Genomic DNA, 19506 nt, shown 5'->3' on the forward strand with positions numbered 1-19506 from the left:
GGGAGGGTTGGGGTCAGCCACCAAGAAGGGCTCCAAGCCACCTTCTCTCATGGGAAAGTCCAGTGTCCACAGCCCGTGGCTAGAGGCCTCTGATTCAGCCCAGGGTTGAACTCCTACCTGGAAGCCTCAATGAACAGACCTGAAACCATGAGCTCGAGGCCCTGGGGCCTGGCATGGGAGGACATCAGAGGGATGAGGGGTTGAGCCTCCCGTGCCCGAGGCGGATCAGGTCCTGGAGCCTCTCTCCCAGGGTCTGGGGCACTGTCACCCTCACTGAAGGGTGCTCCCATGCTGGTCTCCTTGCTCCGCCAGAGCCCCACGACAAACAGCCTAACCTAGACTGCCCCGTCAGCAGCACTGTGTTTGTGGGGATCCCAGGGGCCCAAATCCACCAACACCTCTCTTACTTTGTGTTTATCTTGCTCCCAAATTGGAAGTTCTTCCCAAGGACGACTTGCCAGCGGGCCTCCTACCTCTCTGGACGTTCACCTTCACCAAACTAGTTCACCACTTACCAAACTGCCATAGCCTCCAGCTCCCCCCTCCCCATACAGGACACCAGATGGACAGAGAAGGAACCTCCCAAACCAGCTCCTTCCTGTGATGCCACTTATATAAGCTTTGAGTGGTTCAGCTACATCATTAAGTCTAGACAGACGTCTGGCTTCTTGAGGAAGTCCTTACTGTCTCACCTGACAAATGTCAGCGCTGCTTTGGCGCCTTCCTGCCTCCTTGGACCTTCCTTGTCCCTCCCGAGACAGGCCCTGCATAGGCAGTGAGGAAGTCGGGTGCTGAGTGCGCAGGGGCACAGGCCCTTTACTTCCTGTTCTGTCATACCCCACCTCCAACCCATCAGCTGGTTCTAGCATCCCTTTCAGAATTCTCTCCAGAATCTGGCCTCTGCTTCCCTCGCTAAGACTGATTGTTCAACCAGTTATCTCCCACACCTCTTCTTTCTGCTTCCTTCCACATCTTTTCTGCTTCTACTCTTGTTCACCATCAGTCCATTCTCAACACAGAAGAGATCCTCTTAACACATAAATCTCATCGCGTCACTCCTCTGCTCAAAGCTCTCCAATAGTTTTCTGTTCACTCAGGGAGGAGCCCAAATCCTCTCCTTGGCCTCCAAGGGGATGTGACTCCTATCCACCTTTCTAACCTCACCTCTTGCCATACTTCTCCTTAGTCACTTTGCTCTAGGCTCCTTGAACCTGCCAAACACATTTCTGCCTCAGGACCTCATTGCTTCTTGTTAAGTTTTTTTTTTTTTTTGTCAAAAACACTCTTCTTTCAGGTAAGCACTTTGACTTGCCCCCCTTCTCTTCAGAGAGCTTCCCTGAGCACCTGACCCAAATAGCACCCCTCACTCCTCTATTCTGTTACGCTGCCTCATTTTTCTTCACAGCACAGATTATGACCTCATACATTTCTGTTTGTCTATTTGATTATCATCACTCCTTTCCTATTCCTTGAGAACAGGGACTTATTTTGTTCATTGCTACACCCCCAGTGCCTGGAGGACTGCCTGATACATGGTAGGCATTTAATAAATATTTGTTAAATGAATGAACGAATTACTGTATCCCTTATCTCTTAAACTAGGTTATAAGTGCCTTAAAGGCAGATGCCCCCAACTTTATCATATGTGTGCCCCAGTGTGAACCCTTAGGAACATTGGCAACAATATATGATCAAAACAATTTGTAAGTATCATGAAGAAACCAGTTTAGCCAGGCACCATGGAAGGATTGGGAACACTGGAATTCAAAAGAGTTGAGTTCCCAACCAGGCTGCCACTGCAGAGCCGTGTGGTCTGGCAGAAACAGTCTGTATGGGCCTCTCTTTTCTCACCATGAAGGCAAGTCTTGGACTAGATTTTGGAATCCCATTCACCCTTAATATTCAGTGGTTGTAAATTTAGGGCAATTGTACATTCATTTGACAAATATTTGCTAAGTTTCAGGCACTAAAGGAAAAAACAAGACCCCAATCTTTTTTTTTTTTCCCCAAGACCCCAATCTTAAGAGCCCCTGGATTGAAGGAGCAAAATAAAATAGGGTTAGTTTGGCTCTAATAAGAGCTGAGGTGTTGTTTTTTTTTTTTTTTAATTGAACTACAGTTGATTATTGTTTTAGTTTCAAAAGTACTAAACAAGGTTATGTACATTTTTTTCAGATTCTTTTTCCACTATAGATTATTGCAAGATACTGAATATAGTTCTGTTATACAGTAGGTCCTTGTTTCTTTTAAATATAGTGGTGTGTATCTGTTAATCCCACAATCCTAACTCATCCCTTCCTCCCCTTCTCTCTTTGGTAACCATAAGTTTGTTTTCTATGTCTGTGAGTCTATTCCTGTTTTGTAAATAAGTTCATTTGTATTCTTTTTTAGGTTCCACATATAAGTGATAGCATATCATTGTATTTTTTTTACTTCACTTAGATAATTTCTAGGTCCATCCATGTTGCTGCAAAAGGCATTTTTCATTCTTTTTTATGGCTGAGTAATATATTCCATTGTATATGTGTATATATATAAATATATACCCCACATCTTCATCTGTTGATGGACACTTAGATTGCTTCCATGTCTTGCCTATTGAAAATAATGCTATGAACATTGAGGTATGTGTCTTTTCAAATTAAACTTTTTGTCTTTTTTGGAAATATGCTTAGGAGTGGGATTGCTGGATCATATGGTAACTATTTTTAGTTTTAATCACCATACTGTTTTCCACTATGGCTGCACCAATTTACATTCCCACCAATAGTGTAGGAGGGTTCCCTATACTCTACACCTTCTCCAGCACTTATTATTTGTAGACTTTTCAGTTATGGCCATTCTGATTGATGTAAGGTGATACTTCACGGTGGTTTTGATGTGCGTTTCTCTAATAATGTTGAGCATATTTTTATGTGCCTGTTAGCCATCAGTATATCTTCTTTAGAGAAATGTCTATTTAGATCTGCCCACTTAAAAAATATTTTTAAATTTGTATTTTTTTTTTTGGCTGTGCTGGGCCTTATTGCTGCGAATAGGCTTTCTCTAGTTGCAGTGAGCGGGGAGCTACTCTTTACAGTGCATGGGCTTCTCGGTGCAGTGACTTCTCTTGTTGCAGGGCATGGTTCTAGGGCTCGTCGGCTCAGTAGTGGCGCGTGGGCTCAGTAGTTGTGGCGCATGGGCTTAGATGCTCCACAGCATGTGGGATCTTTCCAGAGCAAGGATGGAATGCGTGTACCCTGACCACTGGACCACCGGGGAAGTCCCCTTTTGCCCATTTTTTTGATTGGATTGTTTGTTTTTCTGATACTGAATTGTATGAGCTGTTGTATACTTTGGAAATTACGCCTGGGTTAGTCACATCATTTGCAAATATTTTCCCCCATTCTGTAGGCTTTTCCCCTTTTGTTTATGGTTTCCTTTGCTATTCAGAAGCTTCTAAGTTCCATTAGGTTCCATTTATTTTGGAGTTTAATTTCTTTTGCCTTAGAAGACTGATCTAAGAAAATATTGCTCCAATTTATATCTGACAATGTTTTGCCTCTCTTCTCTTCTAGGAGTTTTATGGTGTCATGTCTTATTTAAGTCTTTAAGCCACTTTGAGTTTATTTTTGTGTATGGTGTGAAAAGCTGAGTCTTAGAGACAGAAGCACGCCCTGGAGTCAAGGGTGAAAAGTGCACTCTAGACCAAACAAATGACTATGCAGGAGGCATGAGGAAAGGAATATTTGCAACTACAGCCACACAATTTATAGCACATAAACAGTTGTTTGAGACAAACAGCTTTTGCTATGCTGATAAATACGCCCTACATCCAACAAAACTAAGGTCTCAGCCAGGAGAACATTCACACCTGGGAAACAGCCAGGAGAGGAATGCCTACAACCTAAGCTGTTCAAGTTTAGGAAGTGACTTGGCAAGTCCCTCACTGCTTGTGAGATCTTTCTTCCCCATCGACCTGTGGTGGCTCCAAGGCCACCTCACACCCGTTCACCATAGGCCTTAAGCTGGGCACAAAAGTAGACCAACCACTTGCTGCTCCGTGGGATTCGGAAAAAGGCTTAGGTCTAACTGCAAGTCAGGCGCCCTAAACAGGGCCTGGCGATTGCCCTTGTCATGACGCAACCTCCTCTGCTAGTTGAAGCACCCTTGTTACCAGGCTCGGTGCTCGGAGTCTCCTCCCCACTCATTGGTCCACGGGGAAGCACCTCTGAGGAACCTCTGTTACCCGGGCGAGGATGAGAGCCCATTGGTCCAGACACCTCACAATCCCTCCAACCTCCCCCCACCGCCTGCAGGGTTCGTCCCATTGGTTCGCTGCCTGCCTCGGGAGCCCCCTGTTGCCTTGGACTAGACTACTTAGCGCCCCGAACGAGCGCCCCCAAGTTGACCCTGTTCCCCATTGGCTGCTCTGGAGACCGCGCCATCTAATGAGGAGCAAAGTGCAAAGCACCAGAGCACGCGCTCCCCGCGGCGGGATCTAGGCTGCAGGAGCGGACCGGCGGCGGCCGAAGCTGCGCAACAGTCAGCTGCCGGGCCTATCTGCAGAGGACACCCGTTCTCCTTCGGACCGGGCCTGGGCTGTAGCTCGGACCCTCTTCCTTCGCGAATCTTGGCATCTCCAACCTGGAACCCAATCTGCAAGGCTCCCGTTAAGTTCGAAGCACCCACGTGGTGTGCAGACTGGCTCAGGGCTGACGTATATCCAGTCTGTGTCTCCATTTACTTATCCCCTTAATCATTTATCCACCCATACATAGTTCATCGGTTCCTTTATTTGGCATTCTGGGTCCACCTGCCACGCTACTTGTCCACATCCTTCTCTCCAACGGTTTGGGAAATTTTGTACCCTGAAGAATTTGGATTGACATCTGAACGGAAGTGGTGTAGACGAGGGTGAAACCCTGGAGGGACCATGTTCTATTATCCCAATGTGCTTCAGCGCCACACCGGCTGCTTCGCCACCATCTGGTAAGGGCGGGCCCGGCCAGGGTAGGTGCTCTGGGAGGGACACCCAGGGGTCCCAACCTGAGGGCTCCCCCTCCCTCTACACCCCTCATTCTTCTTCCAGGCTGGCAGCGACGCGAGGCTGCCGGTTGGTGAAGCGCGAATACCTGAACGTGAATGTGGTGAAGACCTGGTAAGGTCCATAAAGAGTGGCCCAGGGCTGGGGTGGGTTAGCAGATGGACTGGGCTGGGCAAGGCTGTAGGTCTTTGGTGCAGCAGTGATGGCGGGCATTGTTCCCCCAGCGAGGAAATCCTCAATTACGTGCTGGTGCGAGTTCAGCCCCCGCTGCCGGGTGCACCGCGGCCCCGCTTCTCGCTCTACCTCTCAGCGCAGCTCCAGATTGGCGTCATCCGGGTCTACTCTCAACAATGCCAGTACCTTGTAGGTAAGGCTGGAAGGCTTGGATGTAGGGCAGTGCCGAGTGGTCCTCCCCTGGGCGGGCACTGTAGCTTGCCCTCCCTCACCACAGAAGACATCCAGCATATCCTGGAGCGCCTGCACCGGGCACAGCTGCAGATCCGCATTGATATGGTGGAGACTGAACTGTGAGTGCATCCCTGGGGCTGGGACCACCCGGTCTTTGGAAGGGAACTTGGCCTCAGTCCTTGACAGCCCACGGTCTCCCTCAGACCCAGCCTGCTGCTGCCTGACCACCTGGCCAGGATGGAGACTCTGGAAGATGCTCCAGACCCCTTTTTTGGGATGATGTCTGTGGCTCCCATGCTGCCTGATCCCTTTGATATCCCTCAGGTAGGTCTCCTCCCCCTCGGACAGCTCAGACTGATGAGCTGACAGTGCAGAGGGGCATGCTATTTCTGTGCCGGTCCAGCACCAGGGTTGGGGGGTAGCCTGCTCCAGCTCTGCCCCACAGGAGTCAGTGCAGGGCAGCTGTCATGGTGGGCCTATCCAGACAAGCCTGCTACACTTACCTATTCAGGACCAACCTAGAGGCAGCTTTGTCTTCACACCATTCCTCCAGGCCCTCAGTGTCCCTCGGCACTGGGTTTTCCATGTCCTTGTCCATCCACTCCTAACACCCCTACAGCTTAGACCAGCTTTTATTGAAGTGCAGTTGATTTACAGCGTTGTGCTAGTTTCAGCAGCACAGCATTCTTTGTGCTGGCTTTTGCTGGGGTCATACACAAACTTATCTCCCCACTAGACAATATCCTCAAGGTCAAGGATCTTTTGTTTCCTCTGTCCCTGACAACACTTGACCCCAGGATGCAGTACTTCTTTCACAAAGTGACCCAGGCTAGATGATTGGGCGGGGGCAGGAATGGAAGGGGAGCTGGATGGTGAGTGGGTTCAGCCTGCATGCTGCTGTTAGTGCCACAGGATTAGGCATAAAGGGGTGTCACTGTCCATTGTCTGAATAAGGTTGTAAAAGTGGGGGAGCAGGGCACTGAAGCTGAATCCCGTCTTTTGTTCCCATCCCTTCCCAAAGGTTCGACACCTTCTAGAGGCTGTGACCCCAGAGAAAGTTCCTGAAGAGATCCCTCCTGAAGTCCCCGTAGAGCCTCGGAAGCCAGGTGAGCAGAGACCCTTCTTTCTGGTGAGAGACAGAGGAGCGCCCAAGGGCCGAAGAAATAACTGTTTTTGAGCTTCTTTCAGGAGCAAGGCCTTGGGAGGGGCACTACAAGATTCTTACAAGATTGGAATTATTATGCCCATTTTACAGACGAGGAAAGTGAAGTCCATAGTAGTTAAGCAATATGCCTTGGGTCAGACTGCCAGTGACTGGCCAGGGCCTGACTAGAACCCAGGTTGGCTTGACTCTAGAGTCCGTTTTTGCCTTACGTACATGGGTGTGGGGACTTGAAAAGAAACAGAGGCTGTGTGACTTCCCTCCCCCTCCAGAAAGGATTCGGGTCACCCCCGAAGCCATCACGATCCAGGAGGCGGAGCCCATACGTATGCTGCGGATCGAGGTGAGCTGTCCCCCTGCACACAGAGTCCAAGGCCTGAGTCCTGCGTCTGATGGCCCAGGCCCCCTGTACCCGCTCCTTCTGCCTCCAGAGTCCTGCCTTCTTGCCTCCATTTCTCTACCCCTTCCCTCGATGCCTGAGTACCCATAGGCTTCCTCAGCCTGGCCTGGCCTGGCCCTGTGGCATGTCTCTCAGACAGAAATGAAATTGTCACCTCTCCTGACAGGGTGAACTGGACCTCCCAGAAGTCAGCCGCCGAGAATTGGACCTGCTGATTGCTGAGGAGGATGAAGCCATCTTGTTAGAGGAACGTCGGCTAGGTAGGACCCGCCTGGCAGTGGACGGTCAGACCCCAGGCACTGGCCATCTGGGCCGGGCAATGTTCACATCTCTTCTGTGTCCTAAGCTTGATCCTCTCTTCACAGAATTAAAAGAGGAGCCCTGGGCCCCAGAGCGGGAGATCACAGTACCCCCGCCCTCGCCTTTAGCTCTTGTAGGGTAAGGGCAGGAGCCCCGGGCCAGGTAGGGGTCAGCGCTGGGAGGGTGTTTTCATCCTCTTGCCCATTTCCCCTCAGGGTGGAGGAGGCAGCAGAGCCACTTCCCAGGGAGGTCCTGGCCCCAGAGGAGCTGAAGCCGGAGGTCCCACTTCCCGGTGAGTACCCACTAAACCAGGGTCCTTCCTGGGGGTCCTGGCACAGCTGCTGCAGACAATGCCCTGTAACCCAACTTGCTGAAGGGAGGACCCTCTAGCTTCTCACCTGGGTGGCTTTGAGGGCAAAAGGTGTGGACCTAGACTGTTGTTGCAGAGGTGACACCCCCGCTGGAGCTGCGTCCGCCACCCATCCCAGTCAGCCCTGAGGTGAGTGGTGCCCCTCCACACTGCCTCCTCTGCCAGAGCTCCTCACCCATTTTCAGTTTCCTCAAGGCCCCTGCTGGCTTCCACAGGCCTTTGTCCAAGTTTGTACAAGGTAGCCTGGTCCACACCCCATTTTATCCAGCCTAAACTTCCCAGATGGGAACCTCATACAGTGGGGGCTGCACCCCCCGAGTCCCCACCCAAGCCCTTCACCAGGGCACCTCTAGGGATTGGGAGTGTGGGGCCTATTTACAGTCCACCAGGACCTCAGGAAAAAGAGTAATGGGTAGCCTTGCCCCCACCTCCCCTCCCCATTCAGTGGAGGAGGCCCCCAGTCCCCCCACCTCCCAGGGGCCCACCAGCTCGCCGTCGCCGCCGCCAGTTGTTATTCTGGGACGAAGAGACTCAGATCTCCCGGAAGGAATTCCAGGAACAACTGCAAACCAGAGCCCACTGCAGGGAGTGTGTGAGTACACCCCAGCCTCTGGAGGGATGGAGGGAGGCAGGTGCATGCTGGGCCATCTAAACTCCTGGGGGAATCTTGAGAACAGTCCCCAAAACGCATGGGTTGGGGAGCTGCCCATGCAGCACTTCATGACCCTACCTAGCACATCCAAGGGCATCAATTGAAAAATCATTTTAACAATCAGCAGAGCAGGCAGGTGCACGAGCCTGGAAGAGCTGGAAGGCCAGAGGCCTTGGAACGAGGCATTACAGGTGAAGGGCCACAGCTCCTTCCTAACTGGTTTTCTGGCCTTCTCTGCACACAGCCAATGGTCCAGCCTCCTGAGAGGATGATCAGGACCCCTGTGGAGCTGTTCCGAAACCCGACTTACTGTGAGGAGTGATGGGAGCTGGTGTAGGGGATCCTCCACACCCCTATTCCTCACACCTCAACCCCCTCCCTGCTGCCCCTCTCCTCAGCTGGCTGGCTACCCCCAGAACTGCTGGCTTTCTGGACCCACTGTGCCCAGCCACCTCCAAGGGCACTAAGGCGAAGGCTGCCTGAGGAGCTAGAAGAGGCTGAGAGGGAGGCAGCGGCTGAGGAGGAAAGGAGAAAGGCTGAGACTCCGAGCGATATTGAGGTAGCGGCCCCCTCAGTCCTTCCTGGAGCCCCGTCTGCTCTGACTAAAGTCCCACAGGCCGCCTTCTGCCCACATGAGCCAACAGGCCTGCCTTACCCCTGCCCCAGGTGCGATGCTTGGGGCCTTAGCTCTCTTTCTTTCATCCCCAGGTCCTGAGGGAGGCCCAGGAGCCCAGTGGGCCCCTCATGGTATCTTCTGGTAAGTACCTGGAGAAGGGGCAACGGAAACCACCACTCTAACCACTGTCCCGGGAAAGTGGAGCCTCAACTGCTGACAGTTCTTGTCAGTGCATTTAACATAAGGACTCACAGACTGATTATCTTCATTCCCCTCCCTGCCAAGTGCCGTTAGCAAGTCACTGCCCACTGTGGCACCCAGTTGAGCCAGGTGACCCCAAATCCTGACTGCTCAGATGCACACAGATAAGCTCAAGACACTCCCCTTTCCCTGACAGAGCTCTCCCTGGAAGTAGCTGAGGAGGAGAAGACCCGCATCAGCCTCGTGCCCCCGGAAGAGCGGTGGTGAGCAGCAGCCTGCCCGCAGCCCTGGCCAGGAGGGGCAAGCAGTGGGACGGGCCTGTCACCGCTGCCTCCTCCCCTGCTCCGCCCAACTCGTGTGTTCTTCTAGGGCCTGGGTGGAGGCGGAGCAGCCAGAGGCCCCTGTGCTGCCTGTGGTGCCTGAGCTCCCAGAGGTGCCCGTGGAGCTGCCCGTGGAGCTGCCCCCAGAGCCCGAGCTGCTCTCGCTGGAGGCTGTGCACAGGTACCAGGAAGGACGTCCCTCCACGGGTGGCCGGGCTGCGGCCTCACCTGACGGTTCTTGGTTCTTAACCACAGGGCAGTGGCGCGGGAGCTGCAGGCCGACAGGGAGCCCGACTTCAGCAGCCTGGTGCCACCTCTCAGCCCCCGCAGGATGGCCGCCCGCGTCTTCTACCTGCTCCTGGGTGAGTGAGGAGCGTGTGCGCCCACGCGGAGGGTGGGGAGCGGACACACGGGCCAGAGGCTGTGGTAGCGACTCCTCTGACCGCCCCCTCCTCCTCTGTTGACCAGTGCTTGCCGCACAGCAGATCCTTCGTGTGAAACAAGAAGAGCCATATGGGCGCCTCCTGATCCAGCCAGGGCCCCGATTCCACGACAGTTAAGAGCCAATTTACAAAGCTGCCAGGCAACCAACTACATTACACTGTGTCCTTCTGAACGTGTATCTCTGTCCTTCCTGCTCCTAGAGCTACCGTTCAAGAAGAAAATAAATGCCTTTATTACAGAATGGTGTCACGACTCTGTATTGTCCCACAGCTCCAGCCCTAGGGGACACCCCCGTAAGGCAGCAAGTAAGGCTGGGACTCCAAGTGGGTATGAGGCCCAGGCCCAGAATCTTTGGTAAGGCTTGAGCTGGAACTGGGCTGAGAGCTGGTCTTGGGCATGGGCAGGCTTTGTTCTCTCCAGCCCAGCTGCAGCCCACAGTCTAGGTGAGGCCCAGGACGGCCTGGAGCTCCTGAGCCTTGTCGCCAGGCAGGGAGCCCAGTGCTGAATGGAAGCTGTCGGTGTGCTGTTTGGCCAAGAATGTGAGGAGAAGCAGCAGCGCCGCCTTGGTGTCTGAGTGGAGAGTGAAGAGGGAGACGTCTGGGGAGGACTGGCCCCCAACCCTAGCTGCCCCAGGCCCTCCGAGCCCTGCTGCTCCCTGCCTCCCCCCAGCCCTGCCCACAACTGCCATCCTCACCTGATGGGATCTTGTTCTCGGCCTGGATGAGGCTGTAAATACGAAGGAGCTCTGGAGCCACGTCTACAACCTGTGGGAAAAGATGGGCCAACTAAGGGGAAGGAGAACCTCTGGGCCCCAGCACTGGGGTGGGCAGCAGGAGCCCCGGAGAGGCAGCCTCCCACCTGAGCTGTTTGAGCCTGACACTGATTAACAGACATCCCAAACAACTGTGAACCCTGAGAAGGACCCATGAAACAGGGTAGTAGTAATTCTGCAGGGGGATGAGGGGTGGCGGGAGGATGGGATTGTGACCACAGATAATTGACATCCTGGCCTCAAGACCAACAGGAGCTCAGACACTCAGGAGCTCCACCAACACAGTCTCTGAAGGTGCAAGGCAGGGGTGATAGATGGGAGCACTGGGGCGTGGTTCCAGAGCTAGCCACTTGGTTCAGGCAAGTTGTATTCAGAAAGCAGAGCTGCTCTGATTAGAATAGGAGGCAGGGTGGCCCAGAGGAACCAGGCTTCATGGAGCACAGTCTGAAAGAGCCCTGGTCTAGGAAATCAGTTTATGAAAGCTGGGATTTCTGGCTCAGAACAGAGGGTGGAAACGAAGGCTCCCTGAGGAAAAATGCTACGTGGTAAGAGGAAGCCCATTCTCTCATATTAAAGTCCTGGCTGCCAATCCTGCCATACTAATGAGAAAGCTGAGAAGGGCAGCTTCAACTGACGCTAACTCTGCCCATCAATGAGACTGGAGCATCAAGCCCCTTGCAAGGGCTCCAATATCGGGGTTACCTGGTCAGGGCTGCTCTGGTACAGGAAGCTGAAGAGATGCCCCATGGTGACCCACTCCTCCAGGTCTTCCTTCAGTGGCAGGGCATGCAGCAGGGGGGCCAGCACCTGGACACACAGAAGACTTTGGCCCCTGGCCCCACACGCTCTGCAGCAGGGTCCATGGCCTTGCCTGATGCCCCCCAACCTTACCTGGGGCTCCGGTTTCCTCGTGGGACTGGCTATCAGCAGGCGGGCAAGCGCCCCACAGATGTTGTCATGGACACGATCATGGCGTTCTCGCGCCAGGAGGGGCAGCAGGAGCCCCAGCAGTTTGGGGAAGTGTCTGGTCCAAAGTCAAGGAACAGGCACAGGGGCAGACCGCTCTCCTCCCGAACCCCGGGGCCACGCTCCCAACCGCATTCAGGCCCCCCCTCCTGCAAACTGAGGATACTCCTGGGCAGGGCGACCCCCGTGCTCTGCCAGCACACCCAGTCCAAAGATGGCATTACTTCGTACCTCGGGGTCTGCCTCCCGGGAGGCACTCAATAGCACGGGGAACAGCCGGGACACAAACTGGGCCGACGCGGCACCCAGGCCTTGAATGGACTCCGCCAGTGTTCCCACTGCAAAAGACTTCTCTGCCACTGTGCAGCCCTGCTTCTGGTAAGGGGAAGAGTGCAAGTCAGCCCGGGACGGGGACAGATAGGGGAGGAGGGCACTGGGGCCCGGGAGGAACAGGGTTGGAAGAGAACAGAGCACTCACCGTCTTGCAGAGCAGTAATGGCAGGAAGCCAGCAAAGAAGGGGGCAAAGGCATCTCCCCCAGCCGCAGCTGCCAGGGCAGGGATGGCCTCGCCAGCATGCTCCAGCAACATGGCATCGTATTCAGCCTATGGAGCCAGGTCAGACACTGGAGTGCCAGGGCCAGCTCTGAGCCTGGGACCAGCTCCCATCGCGCTCCTCCGCAACTGCAGGTGGTCTCCCCTGAGGGCTGCCCTTGGTCGACAGGACTGGGGGCCCCTCCCAAGCTAGGCTGGTTTGCAGCTCAGCCTTTCCTCTTTCCTGGTTCTCCTATCCCCGTCCATTGATCCAAGCTGCCCCAAATCCCCGCCGCCAGGAAGCCTTCCCTGAATCCCCACTGCCTCGGTGGGGGCGGGGTTGGTTGTTCAGAGCCACCAGCAATCTTTGAGCAGCCCCTGTACCCCCAGGCCAAGGCCAAGTGCACTGTCCACCCTGCCCCGTGGAGATGACCTGGTCCCAGTGTGCACCCGAAGCTCTCACCTGGTCCTCCTCCTCCTCCTCGTCCTCCTCATCAGCGTCCTGACAGGCTGTCTGCGGGAAAGGGCGCTCAGCTCGGTCTGGGCTCTCCAGCCCCTTCCCGGCTCCATGGGGTGGAAGGAGGGGGATGTCTCTGACTAGCCCCACCCGGGGCGGGGCCACCTCCTCACCGTGCAGCCTGCTGCCCTCCTCACCTTCCTTTGCAGCACAGCTTTGAGCACCTGGCAAAGCTCAGCAAGCCGCCCAGGGGGCTGCAGTGCCAGACCCCCACAGCTGTGCAATACCGCCGTCAGGGCCTCCAGCACGGCCATCACCACCTGGCGCTCTCGCTCCCCGTTCACCGCCTGCAGGTAGGATGGCACCACCCGGGCCAGGGCGGCCTGCAGAGCTGGGGACACGATTGGCTGAAGCCCTGGTCAGACCCTGCCCCTTTCCCCACCCACCCCGTTTCCTGGCCTCCCCTTCTCACCAGCAGTGTTGGATTCCGAGGGGCAGCTTTGACAGGCTTTGTGCAGTGCACAGCAGAACTGACCCAGGGCCTCGTGGGCTGCCTTCCGCACGTTCAGGTGAGGGCACTGCAGCATGAGGAGGGGCAGGTCGTGCACGCTGTGTGCAGGGCCCACCCGAGCCCTCTGGCCCTGCTCACCGGCCCACTGGCCCACTCACCTCCAGCAGTTTGAACACTTCTTCAAAGACAGTCTCCATGTAGGGAAGGAAGGCAACGCTGTGACAGACAGACAGACACACCATGGAGAAGAGGGTCCCAGGAGGGGTTCCCAGTGCTGGGGAAGGGCTGATGCCCACCTGGTATTCACAGAGATCTCCCCCAGGGCAGCACAGGTGTCTTCCTTCTCATCAAAAAAGGCATTTCCCACACTGTATCTAGAGAAAGGCGGGCAGGCAGCAGCAATCAATGCCAGGAAGAGCAGAGCTGGCCCTGGGCCCGTCTGCGCCAGGACCCCCGGCCCAGAAGGGCAGCCGCCTCACCCTGAGATCTCTGAGTCATCCTCTTCTTCGTCATCCTCCTCCATGAGCTCCTCCTCTTCCTCACCACTGCTCTCATCGTCAAAAAGAAGGAATGAGCGGCTTCCATCATACTGAGGCTGGAAGGGGAGGCCCAGCAGGGACTTCAGCTCAGCTGGGCCCTGGAGAGAGCTCCCATCCCAGGGGTGGCCTTCCCCCACGGGCCCACACCCTCCCCCTGACCTTCCACTCACCACAATGCCCTCAGTGGAACGCAGAGACAGCAGCATGAGTGTGGTGATCTGTGGCAGGTGGGGAGCCAGGCTCTCACCCATTAGCCCTGATAAGGCTGCAAACAGGCTGTACCTGGGAGAGGCAGGTGGAAGCTGTATAGTCCTGCTTGCTGTAGCCAGGCTGGATGGGGGAGCCCGGGGAACCCATGGTCCAGAACAGGAGGTCTGGGGTCTGGGTGGGGGCAGGGTGACGGCTCACTCACGTGCAGCGCCGCAAGTCAGGATCGTCTACCTGGTCGCACAGGCCCAGCCCCAGCTGGCAGCATTCCTCAGCCAGGGGCCTCATGGGCTCTCCTACTGCCCGCACCAGCACCCCAAGCGTCTCTGCGGAGGCAAGGGCATGGTTAGCACAAGGAGCTCTAGGCTAGAGATGTGCAGGACCGAGGCTTGGGGAACTAGAGGTAGCTGAGGGGGATTCAGAAACCCTCCCACCCCTGGGTACAGTGCGAGGGAAGGAAGACACCTGTGCTGCCCCGGAGCCCATCTCTGTGAACATCAGGTGAGCACTGGCCCTTCCCTGGCCCCGGGAAACCTGCCAGGAGCCCCTCACTCACCCAGGCTCTGGATCCGAACAGGTTGCAGGTCCTCGTGGCTCGTCAACAGGAACTCCCGCAGGTGCGCCATGATGGTGGGGAAGTAGGGCAGCATGGAGGCCTGGGCAGCCGTGGCTATGGATGGAAGGACAGACTCAGAGCCGGCGGGTGAGCCGGGATACCTGCCACAGGCACGGCAAGTGAGTGAACGGTGAGTGAACCCTGGGCGCCCACCTCCTGCCTCGGACTCACCAATGGCTCCCAGGGCGCTCACAGCCAGCTCCTTGGACCGGGAGCTGCTGGGGGTCCTCAGAGGCTGCAACATACACTCCATAAGCTCCGGAAGGTAGGGCTGCACTTTAGGCCCTGTGGGAAAGGGCACCCCTCCAGCAACCAAGGTTCTCATGCCTGCCTCCAGGCCAATCCGCCTTGTGGCCCCACCGCGCCTGTCTCCCTGCCACACCTGTCCCCACCACGGGCAGTGGTTTATGGAGCTGCACATCCTTGCCCTTTCGGCCAAAACCACAGCCCCATCCGCTCCCTCACACCCCCAAATGCCCTCACTACCTAGGTTCTCCACGAAGTTCTCCAGGGCATAGCAGGCCTTGGCCAGGTGATGTGTGTGCCCAGGAGGCACTGACTTTAGATAGGAGAGGAGCAGTGGCATCACATCCCCAGAATAGCTGCTGATGTGAGGCTGTGGGGAGGAGAAAGGGGGTCTGAGTCAGCTTAGCTGCAGGGCACGCGTCTAAGTGCTGAGGGCAACAGGTATACAGAGGGATGAGCTGAGGGGAGGCTGGTTCCTGGGACGGGGCAGGGGGTTGGGGGAGCGGTGGGAACTCTGGAATGGTGGCTGCCCCCTGCGGCCTTGCTGACCTGTAGGTTCTCTGAGAACTGGCCCAGGGCAAAGAGTGCGGCATTGCGCACAACCTGCGACGGGTCCTCCAGGCTCTTGCACACAATCTGCAGCAGTGGGGGCAGCAGTCTGGATGGGGCAGGACAAGACAATGGAGTCTGAGGGGCAGGCCCTGAGATCCCTGGGCTGAGCCAGGCTGCTATCTCCCCTGGGAAAACCAAGCTTTCTGTCACCAGACGGTAAGCACCGGCCTCTGGGGTATGGACATTGATCTGCCAGATCAGGACGTTTGAGAGGAAGGGCAGATGCTACTGATGATGAGGCTGAAGCACAAGCGCAGCCCAGGACTGCCATGGGCGGTGTGGTCCTCCTCACCATGGCCCACCCTCACTCCAAGACAGGGGAACAAACACCTCTGCCTGATGTGGTCGCCAGCTCCATCGGAGAGTACCGCCAATACCAGGAGCCCAGCCTTGCGCTGGTATGGGCTCTGGCTCCGCAAGGCCTCTTCCAGCATGGGCATCTAGGGGAGCAGATGGCAGTCTCCTGAGACCCCAGCAAGAGCCTGCCACGCCTACCAGAGCCCAAACATCCTCAGCCTCGGAGGGACTAGGCAAACCTGGGCTTAGGAGCACTGGAAGGACAGAGCCACACTTACCAGCAGGGGACAGAGCTTCTCAGGAGGCAAATGGAGTGCCAGCATGTCCACGACCTGGAACAAGACAGGAAGACCCAGCCGGACTCCATCTCTGTTCCGCAACCTTCTCCAACCACCTCACAGCCCAGCCACTGGACCCTCCACATTTATCGCACCTGAACAGCAAAGTGCTTGGGGGTCTCCCCCACCAGCCCAGGATCCAGCTCTTCCTCCTCCACATCCTGGTCCTCAGGATCCAGCTGGCCCAGGGGGGGCTCAGCAGCCATGATGGGGAAAAGGGTGTGCAGCAAGGGTGGCAAGAAGCGATTCTTCAGCAAGGCCTGAAGGGGAAGGATGGAAGGGTGTCCTGAGAATCTGCTCCCAAGATGGGCTCACATTTAAAATTCTAGCCTTCCAGGCTACAACGGGTCCAGCAGGAGATTCCCAGTCCCCAAGCCAAGAGCTGGGCTGAGTCCAGGCCAAATCTGGAACACCTTAGCTATGGTATTTTATATATCCCCAGAAGGACAGCAAGCCCCAGGAGTGAGGCAGAGGAGGAGATGGGGGTGGGTTGATGTGTGTCAGAAGGCAACTCACCTTGCTCTTGACTTTGACCAAGAAAGTGAGGCAGCAAAGAATACGCACACGTATTGCATCACCCAGGGCCACGTTTTTAGCCACCTGCCCAGAGACCAGCTCAAGTCAGAAACAGGCAAGGAAGCTCCCAGCAGAACAAGCAGCGAGGACAGTGCTGACCCCAGGCTCACCTCCAGGCAGAATGTGAGGACCTCTGAGAGGTGTGAGGTGATGATGGGCACCTCTGACTCCAGCAATTCATCCAAGGCCTCCATGGCCTCACAGGCTTTTGCCTACCAAACAGAGAAGTCACAGGCCTATTATGCTCTTCTTTAGTGGATCAGGCTGAACACTCCTGCAACCTTCCTCCTTCCAACAGAGCTCCCACCCAAATGTCCTTACTTCATCTATGGGGATCAGAGTTTGCACGGCCACGATGAGCTTGGGCACCAACATCCGCGCAAGAGGCTGGAGGACACAAGATGAGATGAATCACAGACAGCATGACACAGCCTAATCTCCAGCCCGAGAAACTGGCAGCTTCCTCAAAGTCTGGACATAGGAGGAGTCCAGGGACAGCCACCCACAGGATCCCCTCTCAACTGTTAGGCAGAACAAAAACCAGGGAAAGAATCTCAAGTAGATCTGCGTCCACTAGGGGAAGGACACGAAAGCCCGAGGACAGGAACCAAGGAAGGTAAGGGCCCACATCTCACCACATCATCAATGCCGAGGTAAGGGGCCATGGTAGTCAGAGTGCGCAGGGAATAGAAGAGGAGCCCAGGAGAGCCCACCTCACCAAGGGTCTCATTCAGAAGTCGAAGAAGCTCCCGGTGGTGGGGTCGGAAGGCCTCGGGTCGGGAGGTCACCACCACACTTAGAAGCAAAAGCCCCATCTGCTCAGGAAGAAGGGTTGAGAGGGAAAAGCTTAGAGTCTATCCAGCCTCTGGGTCTCTTCCTCCCACCAACCATGTGACAGTACCTCTCTCTCCGGGATGTGGGGGCTGTGTGTGCTGTGCTGAAGAAGCTGCAGGAGCTGAGGCCAGGCCTCCAGGCCTTCTTTTCGGAAAATGGCAGCTGAGAGCTGGGCCAGGCTAAGACTCACAGAATGCCTGCAAACAGGAGAGATTCCCCACCCTATATCACCCAACTCCCCTTCTGTACACAATGGCTCTGTCTCCCTAGGATGGCCAGAAGAGAAACCTCCAGGTGTGTGCACATGGTCTCTGCCAAGTTGGGACACAGAAGATGGCAACTCAGAAACAAGAAGCGTGGTGGGCTGTTTATAATAGCCAGGACATGGAAGCAACCTAGATGCCCATCAGCAGATGAGTGGATAAGAAAGCTGTGGTACATATACACAATGGAGTATTACTCAGCCATTAAAAAGAATACATTTGAATCAGTTCTAATGAGGTGGATGAAACTGGAACCTATTATACAGAGTGAAGTAAGCCAGAAAGAAAAACACCAATACAGTATACCAACGCATATATATGGAATTTAGAAAGATGGTAACCATAACCCTGTGTACGAGACAGCAAAAGAGACACTGATGTATAGATCAGTCTTATGGACTCTGTGGGAGAGGGAGAGGGTGGGGAGATTTGGGAGAATGGCATTGAAACATGTATAATATCATGTATGAAACGAGTCGCCAGTCCAGGTTCGATGCACGATACTGGATGCTTGGGGCTGGTGCACTGGGACGACCCAGAGGGATGGTATCGGGAGGGAGGAGGGAGGAGGGTTCAGGATGGGGAACACAGGTATACCTGTGGCGGATTCATTTCGATATTTGGCAAAACTAATACAATATTGTAAAGTTTAAAAATAAAATAAAATTTAAAAACAAACAAACAAAAAAAAAAGAAGCGTGGTGGGGTTGACCTCATATTGAATTTCAGTTCCATTCTCTGACTCGAGTTTGCCAGACCATCACAGCCCACTCTCAAGAACTTTAGTCTTTAATACATCCTGAGAAAAATTCTTCCTCCACCCTTGATCTAGAACCAAAGTCCCTGCCCCCCAAGACCCAGCCTAGAGCTGAAAAAGAAGTTACAAACCCGGAGGTCTCAGCCTGGAGTCTGTTAGAACCCCGGGAGGTGGCAGGTAGGCACTTACTCTGTCTCTCTCTGGAGGACCGTCAGGACCAAGGACTTGATGCTGGAACACAGGTGGCAGAAGATTGGTACCCAGGAGCCGCCTCAGTCTGGCCCCGCCCCGCCCCTGGCCCAACCCACCTCTCCCGTTGCTCTGCCGCCAGCCGACGCCAGCGGGTGCTCAGTCGTCTGCGGGTCAGCACGGCCGCGAACTGGCGGATCTGGGACAAGGAAGCAGATACGTGAGGGGCCGGGACGAGGAAGCAGGCGTTTGGGGGTCCGGGGAAGGACGAGGAAGCGGGCGTGTGAGGACCGGGGCACGAAGATGCTGAGCGGATGGCCGAGGGCAGGAGCTAGGACTTGACATGTGGCTCACTATAGCTCAGCGGGAAGGGCCAGAAGCCTCACCTGAGGGTCGCCCCCTGAGGCCAGCAGGTCGCAGAGCGCGGACAGGGAGGCGGGGTCCCGAAGAGCGATCTGGAGCTGCTCGGTGGCCTGGGAAGAGCCTGAGGGTCAGAGTCGGGCCGTTCCCGCAATCCCCTACTCGCCCTGGCCCGGTCCCGTCTGCCCCGTACCCGACGGATGCGCTCGGTGTCCGGCAGCAGCAGCTCCCGCAGGATCTGTTCCAGGCCAGCGGGCTCCATGGCAGCAGCGGAGCCGCGGCTGCGGACCGGGAGGGGGGAGGGACAGCACGTGGAGGCTCTGAAACCCGCTTCCGGCGGAAAGGGCGTTACTCCGCGCCCCTCCCGTCACCAGGGTGATTCAACTCGCTTCCAGCGGAGTTCGGGCTCCACCACTTCCGTTGGGCCGAGCGCCGGCTGAGCCGCGGAAACAGGGCCCTGGTAATATAAGTTCCCCCAGCAGACAGTTCCAAAGCTCCGCGGAGAATTCCAGTTCCGTGCATTTCGCGGCCGACC

General features: G+C 55.7%; 2 protein-coding genes across 5 annotated transcripts; one reads left to right on the forward strand and one right to left on the reverse strand.

The window, feature by feature from the left end:
• Nucleotides 1–3557: 3557 nt before the first annotated feature.
• REC8 (REC8 meiotic recombination protein) lies at nucleotides 3558–10137 on the forward strand. 3 transcript variants are annotated; one of them, XM_086322490.1, is made up of 19 exons: nucleotides 3558–4971; nucleotides 5072–5140; nucleotides 5251–5393; nucleotides 5478–5553; nucleotides 5638–5758; nucleotides 6456–6540; nucleotides 6869–6939; nucleotides 7163–7256; nucleotides 7362–7434; nucleotides 7512–7588; nucleotides 7743–7795; nucleotides 8112–8258; nucleotides 8563–8629; nucleotides 8717–8877; nucleotides 9027–9075; nucleotides 9332–9398; nucleotides 9505–9636; nucleotides 9711–9817; nucleotides 9924–10137. In XM_086322490.1, the coding sequence occupies exons 1-19, from the start codon at nucleotides 4916–4918 to the stop codon at nucleotides 10013–10015; spliced, it is 1740 nt and encodes a 579-aa protein (XP_086178616.1). In that variant the 5' UTR covers nucleotides 3558–4915; the 3' UTR covers nucleotides 10016–10137. The 3 variants fall into 3 exon arrangements, with proteins under 3 accessions (XP_086178616.1, XP_086178615.1, XP_086178614.1); XM_086322489.1 differs by having other exon boundaries at nucleotides 9505–9817; XM_086322488.1 differs by having other exon boundaries at nucleotides 4353–4971; nucleotides 5251–5553; nucleotides 7163–7434.
• A 3-nt stretch (nucleotides 10138–10140) lies between these two features.
• Nucleotides 10141–19256, reverse strand: IPO4 (importin 4). Of its 2 annotated transcripts, XM_086322485.1 has the most exons (30): nucleotides 19165–19256; nucleotides 18998–19084; nucleotides 18731–18810; nucleotides 18612–18653; nucleotides 17470–17599; nucleotides 17204–17383; nucleotides 16890–16955; nucleotides 16679–16780; nucleotides 16509–16592; nucleotides 16088–16252; nucleotides 15933–15986; nucleotides 15688–15797; nucleotides 15295–15403; nucleotides 14986–15115; nucleotides 14671–14784; nucleotides 14440–14553; nucleotides 14089–14209; nucleotides 13847–13958; nucleotides 13617–13732; nucleotides 13434–13511; nucleotides 13296–13353; nucleotides 13099–13204; nucleotides 12824–13017; nucleotides 12633–12683; nucleotides 12116–12241; nucleotides 11804–12012; nucleotides 11563–11695; nucleotides 11374–11478; nucleotides 10594–10663; nucleotides 10141–10469 (listed from the first exon to the last, which is right to left on the reverse strand). In XM_086322485.1, the coding sequence occupies exons 1-30, from the start codon at nucleotides 19231–19233 to the stop codon at nucleotides 10339–10341; spliced, it is 3246 nt and encodes a 1081-aa protein (XP_086178611.1). In that variant the 5' UTR covers nucleotides 19234–19256; the 3' UTR covers nucleotides 10141–10338. The 2 variants fall into 2 exon arrangements, with proteins under 2 accessions (XP_086178611.1, XP_086178612.1); XM_086322486.1 differs by lacking the exon at nucleotides 16509–16592.
• Nucleotides 19257–19506: the final 250 nt, after the last annotated feature.

Source organism: Bos grunniens, chromosome 10, assembly GCF_055505025.1.
Source record: "Bos grunniens cultivar Pamir isolate PY7600 chromosome 10, Bosgru_T2T1.0, whole genome shotgun sequence".
NCBI classification, from domain to species: domain Eukaryota; kingdom Metazoa; phylum Chordata; class Mammalia; order Artiodactyla; family Bovidae; genus Bos; species Bos grunniens.